The 27188-nt window shown below is 38.7% G+C and overlaps 1 protein-coding gene across 13 annotated transcripts in view; it reads right to left on the bottom strand.

The window, feature by feature from the left end:
* cacna1g (calcium channel, voltage-dependent, T type, alpha 1G subunit) overlaps nucleotides 1-27188 on the bottom strand; it is a 365011-nt gene that overhangs the window by 53508 nt on the left and 284315 nt on the right. For 9 of the 13 annotated variants that reach the window (XM_061908861.1, XM_061908854.1, XM_061908851.1 and 6 more), the window contains 2 exons: nucleotides 23109-23260; nucleotides 12598-12707 (listed from right to left, as the gene is read on the bottom strand). In XM_061908861.1, the coding sequence (XP_061764845.1) occupies nucleotides 12598-12707; nucleotides 23109-23260 (262 nt within the window). The remainder of the gene's footprint in view (nucleotides 1-12597; nucleotides 12708-23108; nucleotides 23261-27188) is intronic. The other 4 variants (XM_061908860.1, XM_061908853.1, XM_061908849.1 and 1 more) reach the window with 1 other exon arrangement.

A 27188-nucleotide genomic window follows, 5' to 3' on the forward strand; every position in this document is an offset into this window, starting at 1 on the left:
GTGAATGTCTCCGCAAAGGTACAATTTTTAATTCCACCATATTCGCGTACAGTTGTACCTCAGTTTGAGAAATTTCCTTCCATGACAGAACTCGTAACTAACTAACTTTTTGGAAATGTTGCCCATCGTTTATAATCATTATAAGACACAAGAACACACGTCTTTTTTTTTCTTCGATTTTAAGGTTGATTCAAAAAAATGCTTTGAAGATGTGGTTAATGGGAGTCAGTCACCATTGTAACATTCAAAACCTTCTAAAAAGACTTCAAAACCCTCCATTAAAATGTTATATACACACTGCAAGTCCATATATAATTTAATAACAGACACATTCATAACAATATGTAATATGTCCAATATTTACCATATTTAGGGACCGAATGTCCCTTTGGGACAGAGGACCCTATTGAATTTCTAGCGTTTTATTCTTTCTTTATTATTATTCCGCAGCTTTGAGCTTTAATTTGATCCCCTTAACATGCTTCAAAACTCACCAAATTTGACACACATATGAGGACTAGCAAACATTGCAAATTTTATCAAAAAACCTAACCCAAAAACTAAAAATTGCACTCTAGCGCCACTTAGGAAGAAAACACAGACAAAACTGCTTGTAACTTCCAGTAAGAATGTCGTAGCGACATGAAACAAAAACCTCTATGTAGTTCTCACTTAGACCTAAATTTCATACACTAAGATCCTTCAGCAAAAATCAACAGGAAGTTTGCAATTCCCCCTTCAAAACAAAAGTTTGGTAAAAACACTCACCTTTGCCTCTTTGAACTGTAGTTTGACCCCCTTAACATGCTTCAAAACTCACCAAACTGGACACACACATCAGGACTGGCAAAAATTGCGATCTAATCAAAAAACATAACCCTAAAACTCAAAATTGCGCTCTAGCGCCCCCTAGGAATAAAACACAGACAAAACTGCTCCTAGGAAGAAAACACAGACAAAACTACCTCTAACTTCCAGTAAGAATGTCGTAGAGACATGAAACAAAAACCTCCATGTAGGTCTAACTTAGACCTACATTTCATATATTGACAACCCTCAGCAAAAATCAACAGGAAGTTAGCAATTCCCCCCTTCAAAACAAAAGTTTTGTAAAAACCGAACACCTTTTTTCAAACATTATCTCCTCTGAGCGTGTTTGTCGTGTCGGCTTTGAACTACCACAGGAGAGAGATTGAACCCTTCTGATTAAAAGGTGATGAAAGTGTTTTTATTGCTGCTACGGTTTTGATTTTATCAGCCTTAAAACCGCTGCGCTGAAAACCTTTTCAAAGAGGGCCCCCGTGCGTAGACACAGTGACGGAGACGTTTTTTTCCATTTTTTTCCGTACCGTCTGCTGCTGGTGCGCACGCACCAACATTTGTGAGGGAAGGGCTGTGAACGTCTATACCAAGATGGCTGCCAGGTGCCGTAGCTAAGCCGGTATGTTTTAAAGTTGTCGTTTGCCTGCATATCGTAAAATAAACCGTCCAACATTTTACAACTAATTGTAAACTTATAGGTGCCGACCATCAGGGTCGAGTTGCGACAAGAGAGTGTGTCGATGTGAAGATATTACGCCGAGTTGGTAAATCTATCTGTTTGCTAATAGTAGCTACCAGCCGTACCCATGTTTTTTCAATGGGCGGTTAGCATTGGGTTTTAATCCCGTTTCCTCCTAAATTTCTGCTCCGATTGAATTGATTTTTATGTCGAGTGTTTATGTTGGGTACTTGCATATGGTGCCTACAAGTCTGATGTATAATACATGTGTATACAACTTTTTCTCTGTGTAATAATCCATCCATCCATCTAATAACGCTTATCCGGGCTTGGGTCGCGGGGGCAGCAGCCAAAGCGGTCCCGTCCATCGCTGCTTGCAGCTTTAATGTTTTATTTGTATTTTATTAACCATTTCAACAATATAACACACAATAATACCATAACTATGTAATTCCCAATTCCAAAACTAAACCCGACCCTGTCACATTCAGAATAGCAATCAACAGAGCAATTGAGAGGACACACAAACATGACACAAAACAATCCAAAAGCAGTCAAACAAAAATTAATAATATCAATAACAGTGTCAATATTAATAATAATTCCAACATTGCAGTGATTGAAAATCCCTCATTTACATTATCATCCTAGCCATGTATAGAAAAAATAAAAACATTTAAAATGAACACTTGCATCACATCTTATAAGCTTGACAACGCATTGTGTCATATATTTGACACAGATAAAATAAGTAATATTTTAGGTTAATTTAATAGTTAAAACACATTTAAATTATAGATCCCATATTCCAAAATATGACTGATATTATTATCCAAACTAAATGCAGTGTTTTGTACTGATATCATCTCCATAGTTTGTGTATATCAGTCAGTATGTTTTGGACCATCAACATTTATCCATTTTTTTAGTATTACCCTTTTTGTTATGATGCATATTGAAATAAATGCATTTTTATTCTTTGATGACACGTTACTAAATTGATGCAGATAACCAAGAATACAAGTTTCCAGTGTCATTGAGATATTTATATTTAGGGATGTGATTGCTTCTTTTGTTGTTTTCAACCATAACTCTGTTGTTCTCTTACATTCCCACAATAAATGAACAAGAGTTCCCTCGGCTGTCCGACACTTCATACATAATTTGCTATCCACTACATCCATTTTAAAGAGCTGAGAAGATGTAAAATACAATCTATTCAAAATCTTAAATTGACTCAGCTTATTTTTAATGCTCCTTCAGGAGTTATTATTACCGTATTTTGATTATTTTAATTATTTCTGGGACTTTTTTTTCTTCTGCGCATTGATTTTCTGTTACATAGCAGCACATGTCCGACTTCTGGCAACAAATGTGTGTTCCTACTTTTAGAATCAAACACGACTGTGTGTTCTAATCATGGCAGGCTTGGTAACAAACAACAAAAACAACGATTTTTAGACGAATGAAGATTCACAACCTTATACAGTACTTTTTAAACTAAATACACTGCTGTTTCTAGAAGCGAGCACAAAGGAAGAGTGAAACTTTGGAGCAGACCGAAGGCGGGAAAGTGAGGTGAAAGATATTTTGATACTATAAATAAGAACTTGGAGCCAATGTTGTTTGACATAAATGGAGTGCTAACCCAAAATCAACTGGAAATGTCCTAAAAAAAAGTGCAGTTCCCCTTTAAATCAGCCCCACCCATTAAAATTATTGAAAATCAATTTATTGTATGTTTGGTCCTCTTAAAACATCACAATTTTAACATGTAACATGCCTTTTAAAAGAAAAATCTAACTTGAACTGGGTCAACACGTCTTCAGAGATGTTTTGGAACATATGCAAACAACTAAAATTATGCACAAAGCAAACTATAACCTGCTACCCAAGAATTTACAACAGTTCTTCTCAACATAAGAGGAAAAATATAACCTAAGACTATAATGTAACCTAAAACATTTGCATGCACATATAACACTTATTATACTTGAGAAGTATAGTAAAAAAATGTCACATACAGCAAACATCAATATCATAATTTGCTTCCAACCAACCTTTCCAAAAATGATTAAGCAAAAAAGTCAAACAATGTACTAATATGATCCAATTTTAGAGGATGTTCCAACTACAATTGTTAATAAAGTACAAGGAAGAATAATTATGATGAAATGTGTTGATCTTATTGGAAATAAGATATTTTTCATCTCATTAGGTGAATCATAACTGACTTAAAGGGGAACTGCACTTTTGGGGACAATTTTGCCAATAATTCACAATCTTTATGAGACCACATGTCTTTTTTAATGCATTGTAACACTTAAATAGACATAAATAAAAGTCAGCTAACAATCACTGCGCTATTCCGTGTCGGGAGCTGGAACAGAGCTTGGCGGCGTGACCCCAAGGATGCAGAGACGAGAAACAGATGGTGAGTAAAATACAAAATACAAAACCAGTTGGCACATTGTACAAATTGTAAATAAAAACCGAATACAATGATTTGCAAATCCCTTTCAACTTCTATTCAATTGAATAGACTGCAAAGACAAATACTTAATGTTCGAACTGAGAAACCTAGTAATTGTTTTTAATATTGGCTCATTTGGAATTCGATGCCTGCAGCATTTTTCAAAAAAGCTGGCACAAGTAGCAAAAAGACTGAGACAGTTGAGGAGGGCTCATCAAACACTTATATGGAACATTCCATAGGTGAACAGGCGAATTGGGAACAGGTGGGTTCCATGATTGGGTATACAAGCAGCTTCCATGAAATGCTCAGTCATTCACAAACAAGGATGGTCACCACTTTGTGAACAAATGGGTGAGCAAATTGTCGAAAAGTTTAAGAGCAACATTTCTCAAAGAGCTATTGCAAGGAATTTAGGTATTTCACCTTCTACGGTCCGTAATGTCATCGAAGGATTCAGGGAATCTGGAGAAATTACTACACGCAAGTGGCGAGGCCTATGACCTTCGATACCTCAGACGGTACTGCATCAAAAAGCGACATCAGCACCGGATCAATTACAAACTCCTTCTGTACACCTTCATGTACAACCTCGCCCCTCCATACTTGTCTGATCTCCTGCACGTCACCATCCCCACTCGTTCCCTCATATCCTCCTCCTCCATCCACCTATCTGTGCCCCCTGCCCGCCTCGTCACTACAGGGGGCAGAAACCCCCTGTGTTATTTTAATTGTGGATGTTAGACCTTCAGTCTAATTTACACTCAAAAGAGACTTGTTTTGGTCTGCCTAGTCCGTCTAACTCACATAATACCCTTGCCATATTTTCTATCAGCCCTTTGAGACACTTGTGATTTAGGGATATATAAGTAATATTTGATTGATTGATTGATTGATTGATTGATTGATTGATTGATTATTATATTGTGTTGTTTATTTATAAACCTTGGTTTTTGTTGTAAAGCGACCTTGAGTTTTCTGAAAGGCACCATGAAATCAAATGTATTATTATCATTTGTATTGTCAGTGTGTAAAGGATATCCCCACATGGGCTCAGGAACATTTCAGAAAACCACTGCCAGTAACTAGAGTTCACCGCTACATATGTAAATGCAAGTTAAAACTCTACTATGAACAGTGAAAGCCATTTATCAACAACACCCAGAAATGCCGCCGGCTTCACTGGGCCAGAGCTAATCTAAGAAGGACTGATGCAAAGTGGAAAAGTGTTCTGTGGTCTGACGAGTCCACATTTCAAATTAGTTTTGGAAACTGTGGACCAAAGAAAATAAGAACCATCCGGACTGTCATAGGCGCAAAGTTAAAAATACAGCATCTGTGATGGTATAGGGGTGTATTAGTGCCCAAAGCATGGGTAACTTACATATCTGTGAAGGCACCATTAATGCTGAAAGGTGCTTAGAGGTTTTGGAGCAACATACGTTGCCATCCAAGCAACGTCTTTTTCATGGACGCCCCTGCTTATTTCAGCAAGACAATGCCAAGCCACAGTCTGCACGTGTTACAACAGCGTGGCTTCGTAGCAAAAGAGTGCCGGGACTAAAATGGCCTGCCTGTCGTCCAGACCTGTCTCCCATTGAAAATGTGTGGCGTATTATGAAGTGTAAAATACGACAACAGACTGTTGAACAACTAAAGCTGTACATCAAGAAAGAATGGGAAATAATTCCACCTGAAAATCTTCAAAAAATGGTCTCCTCAGTTCCCAAACATTTACTGAGTGTTGTTAAAAGGAAAGGCCATGTAACACAGTGGTAAAAATGCCCCTGTGCCAACATTTTTGCAATGTGTTGCTGCCATTGAATTGTAAGTCAATGATTATTTGCAAAAAAATAATTAAAAATTCAGTTCGGACTTTAAATATATTGTCTTTGCAGTTTATTCAATTGAATATAAGTTGAAAATGATTTGCAAATCATTGTATTCCATGACCCTCAAAAAGGACAAGCGGTAGAAAAATGGTTGGATGGATGTATTCCGTTTTTATTTACGATTTACACAACATGCCAAATTCACTGGTTATGGGTCATGTAATAGTATTTGATATACATGGACAGGAGAAAATAACAGAACACTCACTCGCAAAAGGAGTGGGGGAAACAAAAGAAGGCAAGTGCAAAAGCAAATGCAAAAGACACTGAACGTCTTTTGTACCGGTAACAACACATGTAAGGGACGCACTAATCTGACCCTGTCTTAAATAGGAGATTGATAGGCAATCAGGGACAGCTGTGGCCCTGTTTCAAATCAGGCAGCAGGGGTGGAAGGAAGTGACCACTACTAAATAAGGGCAGAGGACAGGAACTAAAATACCACACACAGAGAAAAAGCAAACGTACTGTAACTCCAAAACAGTTACAAGGATGTAACATTCTGACCACCAAACCCAATAAATAACCATCCAAAAAAGTGCCAACAATACTTAATTTACATTTCATGACCTGAATATTAACCAACTATTAGGGATATTGTTGTTATAAGCGTTAACGTAAAGGACCTTTTTTTAATGCCACATTGTCACATAGAGGTAACTTCTTTATGTTGCTGTATTGACATTATGAGCTGGTTTGAGTTTGAGTTTGAGTTTGAGTTTATTTGGAACATGCAAGCATACAACATGATACATCACAATTTCCAATTTCTCTTTTCAACATGTTCGAAAAGGAGTAGGAAGAAGCAGAGCCTATTTAATCCTACCCCTTTTCTTTACATAACAGTTGCTAAAACTTTTGTTCACTTCCTGTTCTCAAGTTATTCACAATGTATACTCCATAAGTAATAAGTAATCACAACACAAATAAATAAATAAATAAATAATTGGTGAAGTAAGTTTTATTCCATGCGATTAATGAATGGGTGAGTAAAATCAGAATGTTTATCATGGTTCTTCATTTTTGTACTTTGTAAACACTTCCAGTTTGAAGAGTTTCTTGAAGTGGATCATATTAGTACATTGTTTGATTGCTTTGCTTAATGCTTGGTTAGCTGCTTTATCGCATTAAATTATTTATGATGTATTATTCTAAATTAAAAATCATGCCTCTCACCTGGATAGTAATATGATGTGATGTGGACATAAACTGAGAAACTGAGAAGTTGGTACGCTTTGACAGCAAACTTAGACCCGGAAATGTGTGATAAAACATATTGAAACTTTATACATGTTCAAAATATACTTCTACCAACCAACCAACTTTTAGGTTAGGATATCTTGTTTGAAATTAATATACATTAGCATGTACTACAAACAACTGCAGTAGTGTGTTGAACAATGTAATAATATTGTTCAGCATATACAAACCCCATTTCCATATGAGTTGGGAAATTGTGTTAGATGTAAATATCAACAGAATACAATGATTTGCAAATCCTTTTCAACCCATGTTAAATTGAATGCACTACAAAGACAACATATTTGATGTTCAAACTCATAAGCTTTATATATTTTTTGCAAATAATACTTAACTTAAAATTTCATGGCTGCAACATGTGCCAAAGTAGTTGGGAAAGGGCATGTTCACCACTGTGTTACATCACCTTTTCTTTTAACAACACTCAACGTTTTGGAACTGAAGAACCTAATTATTGAAGCTTTGAAAGTGGAATTCTTTCCCATTCTTGTTTTATATACAGCTTCAGTCGTTCAACAGTCCGGGGTCTCCTCTGTTGTTTTTTACGCTTCTTAATACGCCACACATTTTCGATGGGGGACAGGTCTGGGCTGCAGGCGGGCCAGGAAAGTACCCGCACTCTTTTTTTACGAAGCCACGCTGTTGTAACACTTGTCTTGCTGAAATAAGCAGGGGCGTCCATGATAACGTTGCTTAGATGACAACATATGTTGCTCCAAAACCTGTATGGACCATTCAGCATTAATGGTGCCTTCACAGATGTGTAAGTTACACCCCAATACCATCACAGATGCTGGCTTTTGAACTCTGCGCCTATAACAATCCGAATGGTTATTTTCCTCTTTGTTCCAGAGGACACTATGTTCTCTGTTTCCAAATATAATTTGAAATGTGGACTTGTGAGACCACAGAACACCTTTACTCTTTGCATCAATCCATCTTAAGTGAGCTTGGGCCCAGACAAGCTGGCGGGGTTTCAGGATATTGTTGATGAATGGGTTTGGTTTAGCATAGTAGAGCTTTAACTTGCACTTACAGATGTAGTGACCAACTGTAGTTTTATGAAGTGTTCCTGAGCCCATGTGGTGATATCCTTTACACACTGATGTCGGTTTTTGATGCAGTACCGCCTGAGGGATCAAAAGTCCATAATATCATCGCTTACGTGCAGTGATTTCTCCAGATTCTCTGAACTTTTTGATGATTTTACGGACCGTAGATGGTAAAATCCCTAAATTCCTTGCATTAGCTCATTGAGAAATGTTGTTCTAAAACTGTTCGAAAATTTGCTTACAAATTGTTTGTGAATTACTTAGCATTTCATGGAAGCTGCTTTTATACCCAATCATGGCACCCAACTGTTCCCAATTAGCCTGCACACCTGTGGGATGTTCCATATAAGTGTTTGATGAGCATTCCTCAATTTTATCAGTATTTATTGCCACCTTTCCCAACTTCTTTGTCACATGTTGCTGGCATCAAATTCTAAAGTTAATGATTATTTGCAAAAAAAAAAATGTTTATCAGTTTGAACATCAAATATCTTGTCTTTGTAGCATATTCAACTGAATATGGGTTGAAAAGGATTTGAAAATCATTGTATTCTGTTTATATTTACATCTAACACAATTTTCCAACTCATATGGAAACAGGGTTTTTACTTTGGGGAGCAGACATTTGTAGGTGTCTACTATGCCCTACTTTTTCGTTGTGTAACAATGAAAACTACGAAATTGTTTCTGTTGCAAACCGATGAGTGACGGACCAGAGAGGTAATGGTTAGTTTGTTGAGTGAGGACTTGACAGAACAAACTAAAGCAGAGCAAACACATCATCTGCAGCTTCTCAATATTTTATGGATATATGTTCGGCATTTTGACATTTGTGGATGCATGACACGGACGCAGGCTGCAATTTGTGTGATGTCGACCAATGCTGCTGCGCGGCTGAGTCTGCAGACTGGCTGCCAACCAGTGGAACATATTTTTAGTGGTTTGTTTCTCGGATTCTGTTGTCTGATTCTTATCCTTCACACTGCATTTCTCAGTTTCGGTGGTTGGAAGGCAGGGTAGTGTCGATCTCTGAGTGGCGTTCAAACGCACACGTCAACTGTCTAATCAAAACATACGTTTGTTTCTTGTGTAAATCAAGCAGGAACAATAACGTGTATATCAACCTTTATTGGTCAAACGGCAATAAAGCAATATTATTACAACCGGCAGTGGTTGAGGTGCTTGTAAGATGAGGTACCACTGGACGTCTGCATGAGAACCTGAAGTGTAAAAGGCTCTTTCTTATGAGACCTACACACATACACCATGTGATATCAGCATAGCATAAAGGACTTCTGCCTAATAAAAGACCTCATATTTTGGCACATTTAATGAATGCCGTAGCTTTTTCTTAGTTTTTTTTTTGAGATAGCAAAATGGTAAAATGTGCTGGAGTGGGGTATCTGAAACATAACCTGTGTGATAATCAAGGGAACACCGTACCACTGTAACAATGTATTTCTGCCCTGGCTGCTCGGTACAAAATGGCTGACTTGATAACAAAAATAATGAATACATTGCAATAATAGAAAAAAGAAGCTTGTTTCCGTCTTATAGTTATGTTACCTTTACACTTGCATGACAGTCAAGACGGTAAAATGCCACTTCAAACATCGTCTTACGTTTGTAGTTATTAAAGGTTTCATGATGGTTATTCGCAAACTTTTTTATGTATGCAGTACCAATGATACCAATGATACCCTTATGGGTGTTACCTTATGGCTACTGCACTGTATGTGCACTTTGATAAAAACTGCTGCACTTTATATACTTCTACACTTTAAAGGGGAACATTATCACCAGACCTATGTAAGCGTCAATATATACCTTAATGTTGCAGAAAAAAGACCATATATTTTTTAAACCGATTTCCGAACTCTAAATGGGTGAATTTTGGCGAATTAAACGCCTTTCTATTTATCGTTCTCGGAGCGATGACGTCAGAACGTGACGTCACCTAGTCAACGCCATTTTCTCCACCACATTACACGCAGCAAGTCAAATCAGCTCTGTTATTTTCCGTTTTTTCGACTGTTTTCCGGTACCTTGGAGACATCATATGCCTCGTCGGTGTGTTATCGGAGGGTGTAACAACACGATCAGGGACGGATTCAAGTTGATTTACGTAGAATGTGCATCGATTAGCACGGCATGCTAATCGATGCTAACATGCTCTTTAGGCTAGCTGTATGTATATATAGCATTGTTATGCCTCATTTGTAGCTATATTTGCATCCAGCCTTTCCCTTCACCCACATATTATGCTAAACAAACACATACCAATCGATGGATTCAAGTTGCTCCAGTGTCAAGAGATGTGAAAGTCCCTCGTTTGGTTTTTACCGGCGATGCTACGACAGACATGGCACAGAGATGGCAAGAATGTCTGGATATCCTGCGACACTCAAAACAGATGCATTCCCAGCGATAAAGTCAACGAAATCACAAAGGTGAGTTTTGTTGATGTTATTGACTTATGTGCTAATCAGACATTTTTGGTCGCGGCATGACTGCCAGCTAATCGATGCTAACATGCTATTTAAGCTACCTGTATGTACATTTGTAGCTGTATTTGCGTCCAGTGTTTCCCTCCACCCACATTTAATGCCAAACAAACATTTACCAATCGACGGATTTAGTTGATCCAGTGTCACAAGATGCGAAACTTCCGATCGTTGGTCTGCACATTTTACCGGCGATGCTAAGGCAAACATGGCCGAATAGCGTCAATAGCTATTCATTCAATAGCTTCAGTTTCTTCTTCAATTTCGTTTTCGCTATCTGCCTCCATACTCCAACCATTCGTTTCAATACATGCGTAATCTGTTGAATCGCTTAAGCCGCTGAAATCCGAGTCTGAATCAGAGCTAATGTCGCTATATCTTGCTGAGCTATCCACCATTTGTTTGTATTGGCATCGCTATGTGACGTCACAGGGAAATGGACAGTGGCTTCGCAGATAGCGAAAATCAGGCACTTTAAAGCTTTTTTTAGGGATATTCCGGGACGGGTAAAACTTTGAAAAAAACTTAGAAAAATAAAACAAGCCACTGGGAACTGTTTTTTATTGGTTTAACCCTTTTGAAATTGTGATAATGTTCCCCTTTAAATAAACCTGTAAAATACTGTAACTCGACCGCCCACTGAATTGTAATTCACACACCCTCTATGTGTTGTACTTGTATTTTAAATTGTTTATCATTATGTACATTCATTATTGTTGTGTATTTTCACTCCTGTGTCATTTTAATTGTGAATGTGGAACATAAAAGAACTGTAGAAATTAGTACGGTGCTAAATCTGGTGCAGCCATCTCTTAATGTAACTGCACATTGTCCTTCAAATAAGCAAATACAATAGTTTAACCCTGAAACAGACTAACTTAATTTGTTTTATCTTTTTTATGAAGAACGCTACTTTAAAATCAAACACATACCATAGGAGGAGTGGATTATGTTCAAAATGACTGTATTAGAAAAGTTTATTTTCAGCCAGTGGAAATGGAGCAGATACTTTTTGTGTGATGCTAGGGGAGGTTTAAAAGATGTAGACAGCGTATTTGCTGAGGATATTAATCGTTTTTAATCATCTTGGTCTACATTTTGGCTGAGCTAATTACCTGCAGAACAAAGATAAAGAAAACTTTCTTGTTGTGACTAATTTGTATTTTTTGGGGGGGGTATAGTTAGTGTTTCCAAATCTTGAGGTTATTTTCATCTTACAAGACATTTTTTGTGCAACCTTTATATTAATTACACCAGAGCTTCGGTCAAGAGAAATGTTCGAATGCAGAGTAATGAGGCCAAATAAACACACATAGTTTGTGTTTAATAGGGTGCGATAGTGCAAGCACACCAGACTGCTTCACATCCTGGAGCTTTTTCCCTTGACTTGTTCAAATACAGAATGTGTGGAACAAGATTATTGTGTAAAACGTTAGTGACGATAACGGTGGGTGGTTGTGCTCATCAGGTTTGTCCAGTTCCTGTGTGTGAGTGTGTTATGTCAGAGTCGACCGCCGCCAAATGCACAGAGGAAAGCGGTCTACTCCGGCAAAGAATGCGCATGACCTCTCTGTGAGTAAATCTGTTCCAAAAACCTGATGCCTCCAGCGAGGTCTGTGTGAGACTGTTTGCACTCATGTTAATGGGATGCGTGGTAGCACGTGTGCGCTTATTATAATGATGCGGTTTTCATTGGAAGCCAGAGATTTCAAAGTTCTGAAATCATCTCAGGCAGATAGTTTTATAGGTGTTTAATGAGGCCCTTTATATTCATACAGACTTTACTGAAAACCATCCAATGGTGAGCTCATGAAAAAAAGCACATTGGACGTGTGGTGTCAAAACCCTTCAAAACAAAAGTGGACCTTCAAAATCACGTCACAAAATGCATGGGTGTATAAGCTGAAATACTAACTTGTCCTTAAAGAAGCGTCGGAAACCAAAGGCCACCAGCTTGAAGACTGACTCCAGAACGAAGATGAGAGTAAAGATGTAGTTACAGATCTTCAATGCTTCATCCAGCTCCTAATGATTGAGAAAAGAACACACATGCTCAATAACTTGGAGCCATAAATAAAATATCTGCTGTGGGGGTAGTTTCTCCGCATCCAGTAAAAAATGCAGCAAGCGGCTTTATGTAAATTACGGATGTACAGTTAAGGTATCTAAAGAAATCATTGACATCTTAGCTTTTTGTGTTAAAGGCGATAAAGCAAATGTGTGTGATGTCTAAAAATTATATTACTAATTAATTACTATTTTTTTTAGACCGACAAAACAACAATTTGGAGACTCAGACCTCATTTCTTTTGTGGTACTAAAGCATGAATGTCGACATTTTTTAAAAACATACAGTAACATTGTGTGTGGATACAAAAACATTTTCTTTAGCTAGACTCAGGCAAAAAAGAAATCAATCAATCAATCAATGTTTACTTATATAGCCCTAAATCACTAGTGTCTCAAAGGGCTGCACAAACCACAACACAAACCACTACGACATCCTCGGTAGGCCCACATAAGGGCAAGGAAAACTCACACCCAGTGGGACGTCGGTGACAATGATGACTATGAGAACCTTGGAGAGGAGGAAAGCAATGGATGTCGAGCGGGTCTAACATGATACTGTGAAAGTTCAATCCATAATGGATCCAACACAGTCGCAAGAGTCCAGTCCAAAGCGGATCCAACACAGCAGCGGGAGTCCCGTTCACAGTGGAGCCAGCAGGAAAACATCCCAAGCGGAGGCGGATCAGCAGCGCAGAGATGTCCCCAGCCGATACACAGGCAAGCAGTACATGGCCACCGGATCGGACCGGACCCCCTCCACAAGGGAGAGTGGGACATAGGAGAAAAAGAAAAGAAACGGCAGATCAACTGGTCTAAAAAGGGAGTCTATTTAAAGGCTAGAGTATACAAATTAGTTTTAAGGTGAGACTTAAATGCTTCTACTGAGGTGGCATCTCGAACTTTTACCGGGAGGGCATTCCAGAGTACTGGAGCCCGAAATTAAAACGCTCTATAGCCCGCAGACTTTTTTTGGGCTTTGGGAATCACTAATAAGCCGGAGTCCTTTGAACGCAGATTTCTTGCCGGGACATATGGTACAATACAATCGGCAAGATAGGATGGAGCTAGACCGTGTAGTATTTTATACGTAAGTAGTAAAACCTTAAAGTCACATCTTAAGTGCACAGGAAGCCAGTGCAGGTGAGCCAGTACAGGCGTAATGTGATCAAACTTTCTTGTTCTTGTCAAAAGTCTAGCAGCCGCATTTTGTACCAACTGTAATCTTTTAATGCTAGACATAGGGAGACCCGAAAATAATATGTTACAGTAATCGAGGCGAGACGTAACAAACACATGGATAAGGATCTCAGTGGACAGAATGGAGCGAATTTTAGCGATATTACGGAGATGAAAGAAGGCCGTTTTAGTAATGCTTTTGATGTGTGCCTCAAAGGAGAGAGTAGGGTCAAAGATAAGACCCAGATTCTTTACTGAGTCGCCTTGTTTAATTGTTTGGTTGTCAAATGTTGTCACTGATGGACCTAATAATACAAAGAGCTCCTTGATCAGTTTTCCCAGGAAGAGGGTCAAGTAAACATGTTGTTTGTTTCATTCCATTTACACGTTGTAAAACGAGAGAAACTATTTTGGAGGGCAGTATCCGCCGTATATACAATCGTATCAGTGTTAATAGAACCCTGTTGTAGCTGGGACGCATTGTCTTTAATCTTCTTTCTAATGACTTCAATTTTCTTACTAAAGAATTGCATAAAGTCATTAGCTGAGTGGGTGGAGCTACTGGAAGGGGTCCCTTGTTGGGTTAGCGATGCTACCGTACTAAACAAAAATTTAGGATCGTTTTTATTACGGTGGATGAGATTTGAGTAATATTTAGCTTTAGCTAAGGTAAGCATGTGTTTCTAAGTTATTAAACTATCACTCCATGCTTGATGGTGCACCTCAGGTTTAGTCGTGCGCCATTTGCGTTCCAGCTTTCTACATAATAATTTCTGAGCTCTAGTTTCTTCTGTAAACCACGGGGTACGCTTTTTTGGAGCCTTTTTTAACTTTAGCGGTGCTATGTTATCAATGGTTTCGCGCAGGGCATCGTAAAAGTTGTCAGTGAGGTTATCAATAGAGCCCACATACTTTGGGAATGGTGCGATTACCGAGGGCAGTAGGTCAGCAAGAGTTGTCGTTGTGGCCGTATTAATGTTGCGGCTGCTATAGCAGTTATTATTATTATTAGTTTGACGAACATGCGTCTGAACCTCGAATTTTATAAGGTAATGATCGGACAATACTTTAGTATAAGGGAGTATCGTAACTTTGGAAACGGTGATACCCCTGACAAGCACTATGTCTATCGTATTACCGTTGCGATGCGTGGGTTCATTTAGTATTTGTGTGAGACCACAGCTATCAATTATAGTCTGTAGCGCTACGCACGGTGGGTCCGATGGGGTATTCATATGGATATTAAAGTCCCCCATTATGATTATATTATCGGCATGTGTCACTAGATCAGCAACAAACTCTGAGAATTCATTGATAAAGTCCGAATAGGGCCCTGGGGGGCGGTAGATAACAGCCAGGTGTAGAGGCAGCGGTGTGACAGACCTCATAGTAAGCACCTCAAACGATTTATATTTATTATTTATGTTAGGACTAAGGTTAGAGTTTTCGTTGTATATTAATGCGACCCCCCACCCCTTTTAAGAGGACGGGCAATATGCGCATGTGTAAAGTTAGGAGGACATGCCTCATTTAGAGCAAAAAAGTCGTTTGGTTTAAGCCAGGTTTCGCTGAGACCGATGACGTTAAGATTGTTGTCTCTGATGACATCATTAACTAAAAACGTTTTGGGAGACAATGATCTTATGTTTAAAAAACCTATATTATAGGTAGTGGGCTGTTTTAGGGAATTTTTGATCAAATTATCCGTAGTAGCAATATTAATAATGTTGTGCTCATAATGCCCAGTGCATTTAGTATAATTACGACCATATCTAGGAATTGATACGACGGGAATTTTCCGATTGTTTGTTTCTTGCTCTGATAAACTGCACGCATCATAGTTATTCACTTCAGTAGAACGCATGTCCAACTCTGAAACAATCAAAGCAGAAAAAACTTGTTCTAATTTAACTGACTCCTTACCCAGACCAATAGTCTCGCATCTTCCATTTAAATCCGGCTTCAGGATGGAGGGAAGTGGTGTTCTGTGGGGATTAGCCTTCTGCTTTGTTTTTAGCCCCGCTCGGCATCCGCGTTTCCGATCACACCGCTGGCGTCTGCTCCGTAGACGGCCCACGCTGCTACTATACTCCCCTGCTTCACAGGCCGCTGGATCTAGCCGTCGAAGTATTCCCGTGCTAGTTAGCAGGTCTAGCAAGCACGCGTCTATCAGTCCAAAACGGCCCGATATGTCCACATCCAGAAGTGTCTGGCGGTCGTACGTGATCACAGAGTGACCACGATGTGAGCCAGCCATAAAGTTTGTAGAATTGTCCGGTATTTCTGCCAAATGTTCCATATTTATCAAAAGCTCCTCAATGTAGCAGCCCTTCCGGGCGCCGCCATCTTATGTATATAAATCATTGTCTTTGGCCTGCAGAAGCAATGTCTGTGTGATGAGGTTAATGAGCTGTGGTTGTATTGTATAAGTATGTGTCATTGAAAGGGCATTTTATGAGTTTTCTTAATTTGATTACATGCAAAAGTATAAATTTAATGCTGTAATTTTATTGCATGATTTTTGTATCTCTTTAATTTAGGTAGCCAGGGACTGCAGATGTAAATGAGCTACTTAGCTATAATCTGGTGCAGAACATATCTACCTTTGAGCTTATTAAAGGGGAACATTATCACCAGACCTATGTAAGCGTCAATATATACCTTGATGGTGCAGAAAAAAGACCATATATTTTTTTAACCGATTTCCGAACTCTAAATGGGTGAATTTTGGCGAATTAAACGCCTTTCTGTTTATCGCTCTGGAGGCGATGACGTCAGAATGTGACGTCGCCGAGGTAATATATCCGCCATTTTCATTTTCAACACATTGTAAACATTGGGTCTCAGCTCTGTTATTTTCCGTTTTTTCGACTATTTTTTGGAACCTTGGAGACATCATGCCTCGTCGGTGTGTTGTCGGAGGGTCTAACAACACTAACAGGGAGGGACTCAAGTTGCACCACTGGCCCGAAGATGCGAAAGTGTCTGCCGCCAGACCCCCATTGAATGTGCCAGAGTGTCTCCACATTTTACCGGCAACGACAGACATGGCACAGAGATGTATGGATAACCTGCAGATGCATTTGCAACGATATAGTCAGCGAAATCACAAAGGTGAGTTTTGTTGATGTTGACTTATGTGCTAATCAGACATATTTGGTCGCAGTGTGACTGCCAGCTAATCGATGCTAACATGCTACGCTAATCGACACTAACATGCTATTTACCGGCGGTGCTAAAGCAGACATGGCACAGAGATGTATGGATAACCTGCAGATGCATTTGCAACTATATAACGTTTCCTTCCACCCACATTTAATGCGAAAAAAACACTTACCAATCGGCGGATTTAAGTTGCTCCAGTGTCACAAGATGCGAAAGTCCTGATCGTTTGGTACACACATTTTACCGGCGATGCTAACGCAGCTATTCGGCCATGCTATGGCTATGAATAGCATCAATAGCTATTCGCTCAATAGCTTCAGTTTATTCTTTAATACTTTCATACTCCAACCATTCGTTTCAATACATGTGTAATCTGTTGAATCGCTTAAACCGCTGAAATCCGAGTCTGAATCCGAGCTAATGTCGCTATATCTTGCTGTGCTATTCACAATTGTTTGTTTACATTGGCAGCACTGTATGACGTCACAGGGAAATGGATAGTGTCTTAACAGAGAGTCAAAATCAAGCACTTTAAAGCTTTTTTTAGGGATATTTAGAGACCGGTAACATTTTGAAAAAAAACTTCAAAAAATACAACAAGCCACTGGGAACTGATTTTTATTATTTTTAACCCTTTTGAAATTGTGATAATGTTCCCCTTTAATGTCTCTGTGCATTGTCCCTTCAAATAAAGAGAAAACTAAAAAAAGAGAGAGAAACTATTGTTAATCACCTTGAGACTCTCTCCCTGAAACCAAAAATAATTAGGTTAGAAATATAGGTGTAATAATGGGCTGGGACTTGAACTTTAACAGCCACATTAATTCAATAACATCAGCAGCTTTTTACTACCTAAAAAGGCGGTATAACTCGGTTGGTAGAGTGGCCGTGCCAGCAATTTGAGGGTTTCAGGTTCGATTCCCGCTTCCGCCATCCTAGTCACTGCCGTTGTGTCCTTGGGCAAGACACTTTACCCACGTGCTCCCAGTGCCACCCACACTGGTTTAAATGTAACTTAGATATTGGGTGTCACTATGTAAGGCGCTTTGAGTCATTAGAGAAAAGCGCTATATAAATATAATTCACATCACATTGCCAACATTAGGGAAACAATACCCAAAGCAGACAAAGAAAATCTAATCCATGACTTTGTCTCCAGCCGGTTGGACTACTGCAATGGCCTTCTCACTGGGCTCTTTGAACGAGTTGTAAAGCAGTTGCAGTATATCCAGAATGCTGCTGCTCGAGTCCTGACTAGAATCAGGAACTGTGATCATATTATTCCATTGCTTAGGTCATTGCTCTGGCAGCCTGTTGTGGAAAAAATTGACTTTAAAACACTTCTCGTGCACAAGTCTTTTCATGGTCTTGTGCCGAATATGAAGCATCTTGAGCTCTGAGAACCTCAGGAAGTGGTCTCCTCCTGCTGCCTATGAGTCAGGACCAAACATGGTGAGACTGTATTTCAGTTGTATGCTCATGAAATCTGGAATATTTTCCAAGAAGACTTTGGCAATGTTAAAATTCAAGCTGAAAACACCTTTGATTGTGCATATGACAATCTACACTCTTTGATTAAGTTTGTATTTGAACTATGAATGTTTTTAATTATAATTGTATTTTATGGTTTTAATTTGAGTTGTGATTATCTCTGTGATTATTTAATATTGTTATTGCTGCCTTCTTCTAATGTTCTGTAAAACACTTTGAAATGCCTTGTGTGCGAGTTGTGCTCTATAAATAAACGTGTCTTCCCTTGCCTTGTCCATTTAATGCATACATGCATGAATATTGACTGTATGTGAGGGCTTTCTTATTCTGGTTGAGAAATCTCAACTGAAGGGACTTTCTTTCTGGGAAGAGGTATAAACTATACCAGGGGTGGGCAAACTGTGGCTCGTTGGTCCCTTTAATCCTTCCTGCCAAATATTAAAACAGAATTGAGCAAAGAGCTGTTTTGAGGATTGCCACAACAAAACTGATACTAGACTTCGATGCACCGGCAAAAAAGGATGATCAACAACAACACTGCTGCCACTGTAAGAGAGTGTAAGTAATACCATTTTTATATTTATTTTTATATTTTAATATGATATTGCTAGAAATAGATGTATTATGATAAACATTGCCCATGTTTGAACACAGTTAGTTCCAAAAATATGATATGCTTTGAAATGCATCATATACTCTGTTGTTTTTTTTTTTATATAATGCATGAGCTCAATATGGCAGACACACTATAAAAAATATATTATTTTGAGCTCCTAATAGCCTATACATTAGAATTATTACGTTTCATTACTGATTAAATACAAATTTAATTTAAATGCTCATTTCAGAAACCAATAACTGCAAGAAGTAAGTCTCTAAGTCAACAATATTACCAGAAGTGTCAGGTACGTGTCAATCATTCCACTCTTGTCTGTAATATGGAAGGGCACCGAAACATGGTTGCATAATGGCCCCGGTGCCGACTTAAGCGGTAGTAATCAGACCGGAAAAAGAAGAAGCTATCAGTGCTTCATTTGAATGCAAACTTAGCCAACAGCTTGGCAATGATATTGTACAAGGACTGTTAGGGTACTCAAAGCACTTAAATAGAAAATTGATTCTAAACCTCATTTTAAATTTAATTAACATGCTAAAACAGCAGCCCTCAAAACACAGTTGGTGCCGCAGCGTTAGGCTAGCGAGTAGCAAAAACAACAACAAAACATTGACAATTAAGGTAAATACTTTGATAAAAACTCTGAATTATTAGCATCAAACATTACAACTCAAGTAAATCGGACACTTTGCATTTGGTCTGTGTTTTACAGTGGGGAATGTATTCATATTGCCAGATTCCTGGGTAGATCTCTCGCTATGCAGTCTGCTGAAAATGGTGGAAAGCGCCATTCAACATGGCAACCGATGCCGTGGTCAAAGTAACAACTGTCACAAAACACATTTTAAGTTATCCAACACTCTACTGCCATCTGGTTGCTAAAGCGGATAGTTCAGCCTGCCGAATTCATCATGTTTCATTTGTCAGGTAAACCGCGATGAATGGGGCCATGTGAATTCCCTTCCTACTGTATGTATTGCTGCAATAATTATGACCATTTCTTGTAGATTGTATTTCCTATTAAGTTATTATTAAAGATGTAACATTATCAAAATTTCACAATACGACATCGCCCTGGTTTTATTAATGTACGATATTTTTGTGGTGTTGTCCAAAAAAAAAAGACAGAATTGGTAAAAATGCAATAGTATGTAAATTTAAAGTGGCAGGAATGTTAAGCATAAACACACTTAGCGTAATTAGACACAACCTAATGTTCAAATGTTGTCATATTTATTACTATATAGTATTTTTAAATGCCAAGCAAAGTGCAGGAATATAAAATCTTTCCAGTAACTTTAGTTGAGTGTCTTTAAACTGACAATGTAAACATCCAGTTAAACAAGTGTAAAAACATGTCCAGTTTAATGTCTTTGAATATTAGAAAACAAAACACTGTACCTAAGCAATGAATAAAATAAAATTAATTTAGACATAATTAAGTGGTTATTTGGCGTACCACTAGACAGAGCCCGTGTACCACTAGTGGTACACATACTACAGTTTAAGAATCTTGTGAGTTAGAAATTGCCAATTATATTTGGCCTCATATTACTTGTTTGGCCTCACTGGCTGCTTTGTTTCACAGCAAGGACATTTTCCGGGCTACGGTTCATCAAATGAATTCTCCTATCACTTGTATACGTAGGCGTAGCAGGGTGCAGTGTTTTTTTCCCATGTCTGTGCACCCACATGAAGATTTATGCAAAAAGGGAATAATTACTTGTCTGCTCATTCATCTCACCGAAGAGAGACTCCAACGTCATATTTTCTTCTCTATCGCTTCTGTCTTCAGCGTAAAACCCAAATGTATCCATACTTCTGATTTAAACTTTGCAGGAGGTTCTCCTCTCAAAGCATCATGGAGATGTGGTGTATTTCTCAGAACAGCTCATGTAATAGTGCCATAAAAAGAACTGAATTGACGGGAGTACTCCAAGTTGTCCTTTGATACCGGTACATACCACCACTTTATTGCTGAAATTTTGCAACATTCCAAATTACTTGTCTGTTCAACTTGAATGTCACAAAATTCCATACAAATTTAATTAAATATTTTAATTATTTCAAGTATTGGTTAATTGTTTTTTGAGTACCTGTTTGGTACTAGTATCGCTTAAAATGTAAACAATACCCATCCCTAGCAGCAGAGAAAGATTTTGAATATTTTTTTGTCCACACCTGACCCTGGTATTCCTGTCATAACATTAACAAGCCTGCAGCCAGGTGGCACTTGTGTTCAATCTGATCTACCATGTAGAAGTAGTAAGCACACAGAAACACATGTGTCAAGAGCTAATGGAGTTAAGTTAAAAGTTAAAGTACCCTTGATTGTCACACACACACACTATGCGTTGGGAAATTATTCTCTACATTTGCGCCATCACCCTTGATCACCCCCTGGGAGGTGAGGGGAGCAGTGAGCAGCAGCGGTGGGAATTATTGGCGGAGAGATGAAGAAGTTTGTGACAGGAATGAAAATAAAAACGAATTGTTGTCAGTGTCGGGATTCATATGGCCCCATTTCTGGGTGGATCTCCTGTGAGTGGAGTGGGAGAAGAGTAGGGGAGGGGGGGGTCATTATTTAGCAATGCAGTTTGCGAAAAATTATGGAAAGCGCCACTCTACATGGCAACTGCTAGCCTCCCTATGTACTGGACTCTCATATTATTATCTGGGGTTCCTTCCAAGTTTCTCGCTGTCCGATTGGGTTGAGATTTTTTTTTTCTTTTTCCCGATTACAGCCCAGAATGTTGTTGTAGATTGTGCAGTCCTTTGAGGTATTTGTGATTAAGGTTTACATAAATAAACTTTGATTGAACTGTCACTGCGGTTGGACATTTTAAGATATTTATCACTCTACTGCTGTCTGGCAGCTAAAGCAAATGGTGCACCCCCCAACCACCTTATGTATAAAGAATGCAAGTTGTAAGGATAAATTAATTTAAAAAAAATAGTTCTCAATAGTACTTAAGGGGGTCGTGGTGAAATTTCTTGACAGACTATAAAAATGGGACCCGTTACCTCCCTGCTTGGCACTCAGCATTAAGGGTTGGAATTGGGGGTTAAATCACCATAAATGATTCCCGGGGATGCGGCACTGCTGCTGCTCACTGCTCCCCTCACCTCCCAGGGGGTGATCAAGGGTCATGGGTCAAATGCAGAGAATAATTTCACCACATCTAGTATGTGTGTGACAATCATTGGTACTTTAACATTAGTAAATAGTTGAGAAAGTTAAACTACCACTGATAGTCACACACACAAACAAAGGTGTGAAGTGAATTATATTTCTATAGCGCTTTTCTCCAGTGACTCAAAGCGCTTTACATAGTGAAACCCAATATCTATGTTACATTTAAACCAATGTGGGTGGCACTGGGAGCAGGTGGGTGAAATGTCTTGCCCAAGGACCCAACGGCAGTGACTAGGATGGCAGAAGCTGGGATCGAACCTGGAACACTCAAGTTGCTGGCACGGCCACTCTACCAACCGTGCTATACCCCCCTGTGGTGATATTACTCATTGTGTTTGACCCATCCCCCTTAATCCACCCCCTGGGAGGTGAGGGGGAGCAGTGAGCAGCAACGGTAGCCGCGCCCGGGAATAATTTTTGGTGATTTAACCCTCAATTCCAACCCTTGATATTGAGTGCCAAGCAGCGAGGGAATGGGTCACATTTGTTTAGTCTTTGGTATGACTCGCCAACCAAAATAAGGCATGGTTGTGGGTAATTAAAGAGGAGGAGCTGTCGCAAGCTGACATCAATTTAGCTGGAAAGGAATTATCCCAATGGTGTTGGCTTAGCATTTATGTTTCAGATTTTAGTTCACTTTGGTCCTGAAACCTATTCCCTTCAACACAATATAAGTTGGAAACCTTAAGAATGTTGAAAGTACACATCTGACCTTTGGCTGCTGGTAGTGCTCCATGGACATCGTGACGACGTTGAGCCCTATGATGATGGTGATGAACAGGTCCAGGTAGTGGCTGGTACACAGCTTGTGGATAATCAAACGGGTCGGAGAGTAATCGGAGTAGTAAGGCTTACTCTGAGCTTCTGTTGAAAGTGGGGTTTACAGGGGGGTGGGGGACAGGGTACGTTGGAGGAAGCGTAAGGGAAGGGGTGGCATTCATAAAGTGAGATACGAGGTAATACAATGGGATACTGTAACATAGACCTGATGAGTTAAGGAGTGTTGTCAAACCTGAAAAAATAAAGGGTTAGTGACCACACATAGGTTAGTCAAGACCTAAGAAAAATCACTCACACTGCTTTTAAATGATAAAACACAGAGCAAAGAGATGAGTAAACCCTCCTGTGGCTTGACTGTCAGTGCTAATTAAATCAAATATCTCCTCTTCAGATCGACAATTATTTCAATGAGCTGCCATAAGCCATAAGCTGTATTGGTTAATACGTCTCTGTCCCAGAGGAGGAAGTTGTCACCATAGCCAAGGAGGTTTCACAATCTCTCTCTGTGATCGTCAGCTGCTCATCACTTTCACACCCATTCCCTCAAGAAAAGGCCATGAGAAAGGAGAATGTTCATTAGCACCTCAACCGGGAGGATGGCAGAATGTGCTGGGTGTTAGGATGAGGAAGGGAAAGCAAGCTTAAACCTCTCAGTCACCTTACCGCCCCATCAGGGAAGGAGACATCCTCTGGGTGTTGTAAGTGCTCACCCACCCAATTAGCTGAGGTGCTGGGTAAGGATGTCTCCCATGGGTGCATATGGGTCATAGTGTGTGTTTCCCTTATGTACATCTACTCCCCTCTTTGGGGAATACGACAGAACAGCCGAATCTTATCTAAAAGGAAAAAATATCCTCCAACTTTCCATGGAGTTCCAATCATCTATTAAATTAGTGCACATAAAACATATATATATAGACAATATTGGTCATAATGTGTACTACCTCTGTTCATTTAAGGACGTGCACAAGACTGCACAATTATGTGTGCAATAAAGAAACACACTAAGAAAAACATATGCCAAATTAACAAATTATTTTGGCCCATGATACTGACATGAAAACCCAATAAGACTAATAGTATTAGCTTCCTTAATTGGTGTTTGGTTACTGTTCAGCACTCCTATTTTTCGGTTTTTACTTCCTGTGTGCTTCCCCTGTCTGCCACTGAGCTCCAGCTCCCACACTATTGCAGGGGTTCTTAACCTTTTTGACCTTGGGACCCAACTTTTTCACTACAGAGGGATCCGGTGCCTGCTCAAATATTAACACTAAATAGTCATCTTACTCCTTCAGAGTAAGATGACTATTTAGTGTTTATATATATATATATATATGGGTGTGGGAAAAATCACAAGACTACTTCATCTCTACAGAACTGTTTCATGAGGGGTTCCCTCAATCATCAGGAGATTTTAAACATTTTTTAAATTTTAAAATCTCCTGATGATTGAGGGAACCCCTCATGAAACAGTTCTGTAGAGATGAAGTAGTCTTGTGATTTTTCCCACACCTACATATTGCGCTCTACCACGGTATCGAGCACTATTCTCTGGATAATCCAATCAAGACATATATATATATATATATATATATATATATATATATATATATATATATATATATATATATATATATATATATATATATATATATATATATATATATATATATATACATATATATATATAAATATATATATATATATACATATATATATATATATATATATATATATCTATACAGTTTAACATAATAAACCTTGTCAAATGATATGAAAGAATGTTATAATTAGGGTTTAGGTCAGGCTGATTGCAAAAAAAAATTCTAATCGAATATACTGCAAAAGAAGACACTCAAAACAACTGTTGAAATATACATTTACATACAATTAAGCAATGCTGAAATAAATGGTAACTAAATGAATAATAACTAACAATATATGTTACTTAAACAGTCAATAAAATGTAAGAGCAAAGGAAAATATGCTAGTCATAATTTTTGCACTTAAGACATTTCTCAATGACTTTAGCTCCAGTTGTTGATATTGTTATTATTACCACAACTGGTGGACAAGCGTATTACAACTGACTACTGCTGCGGCCCATACGGACCACAGTTAAGGAACAGAAATTTTTGGGCCGCCCTCTTGGGGGTGTTTGGGGCCCATTGTTGTTGCTGGCCCTTTGGTTAAGAAACACTGTTCGGTTGGATTGTGTTTAGTGTGCTTGTAATACTCCTCTGCTGCCACGTGCTTTGCAGCTTTGTAATTTAGTTAAAAGCGTTTAACCTCCTAATTACCTGCACGCCGCCTCCTGTTTCTGCATTTTGGGGTCACAACTTTCACCACCAGTGACAACTACATGTTATTTTGTTCTACTTTAGTTACTTGTCACCCGGTTTTTGAAATAGAGCTGTACAGCACTGTGTATGTTTTACACCAAGGTCTAGCAGTAAGACATAGAAATAAACAAGGTTTTAAAGACCTAACCATTATCATGTATTCATAAAATAAAGTGATAATTTCAGGATCCAATGCATTTCCTCTGATCAGCAATTGATAGACTTTGAAGTAGGCCAAGAAAGATACAAAGGTAGCTCCATTGTTCAAGAATTGGCTTGTGGATTAGCAAATGGTCTGTTTAAAAACTGCTATGGACCAAATGCTATGTACCAAAGTGTGTAAAGTGAATTTGATAGTTCTAAGCTACATGAATTCAGTAGGGCAATAAAGAAGAGTAAGAGAGAGTAAGTATTGTATCCAGTGAACACTTGTCCTGGATGTGAAGTGAGCTGATGAGGGTATACCTGCAATCCCTTCCTCATGAGTGGATTTCAAACACAAACAATTCCATTAAAGTATCATAAACAAACCAGGGCAGATATCATATGGAGTCTCACTGTAGATCACATTGTTGTTACCCCATCTTTGGTTGTGGGTGACAAAACAAATATTTAATGTGATTTGTATGCACTTCCTAAAACAATTATAGACTTTCGAGAGTAAAGCCCCCTGCTGACAATCTGCCCTGGATTGTACTGTAAATACTGAAAAAGAAAAACACTGTAAGAAAGATATAAGGTTTAGACTAAAAACAACTCCAAGACCTATGTTCCTCAATATGCTTCCAGTATCTTACACCTTCTATCAGATCGTACGCAACCCTACAGGTGAGGATACTGAAGGCTTGAAAAGGATTTGGTTTGGGAGTTGCTTTTGGATTTGGCGCCTTTTAAAAATGATCAACAAATACATTTATAAGGCGGTCTTTTTTTGGGAAATACAGACCACATAACTCTCATTTTGTGAAAGACTGATGAGTAAGGAACACCACAGTACAGCACTATGAGAATACTGTGGCTGTGTGGATGAGCGTAAGTTGGATTGATTATGGTTCTAGCCCAGCATGTAGTGATCATGTGAGGGCTCTGGGTACGTAAAGGCCCACCTCTGAATGTATCCTGAGGCTGTGGTAGGTGCGTGATAGTTTGATTCATGATGTCAAGAAAAGGGTGTAAAATGTAATGACTAATACACAATATCCAAAAAAGGACGGTGGCTACAATGGTTGAGTGTGAAAGAAAGAGCTAGGCATATAAAGCAGTACAATTACGACTGGATTTACACTACAGAGTAAAAGAGACACATTTGGTTTATCCTATGTGGCCCAATTACGATACGAGTCATATAAAAGAGAAAAGAACACATGAAAACGAATGCTGTCAGATTGGAAAGGGACTTTTTTCTAATGTGGATAAAAGTCAAGATACGAAACATATGTCTGACTATGTGATTGAAGCATATACTGTACTGACTGGATATATTCTGTACATGCAAACCCGGCGTTTAGACTTAGACTTCCTTTTATTGTCATTCAAATTTGAACTTTACAGTACAGATAAGAACCACATTTTGTTGCATTAGCTCGTTATAGTGCAGGATAAAAGAGCAATAAGGTGCATATATAGATAGATTACTGTACAAATAACTATATAGCACTTTTGCATATGCA

The sequence above is a fragment of the Nerophis ophidion genome, linkage group LG08 (assembly GCF_033978795.1).
Source record: "Nerophis ophidion isolate RoL-2023_Sa linkage group LG08, RoL_Noph_v1.0, whole genome shotgun sequence".
NCBI classification, from domain to species: domain Eukaryota; kingdom Metazoa; phylum Chordata; class Actinopteri; order Syngnathiformes; family Syngnathidae; genus Nerophis; species Nerophis ophidion.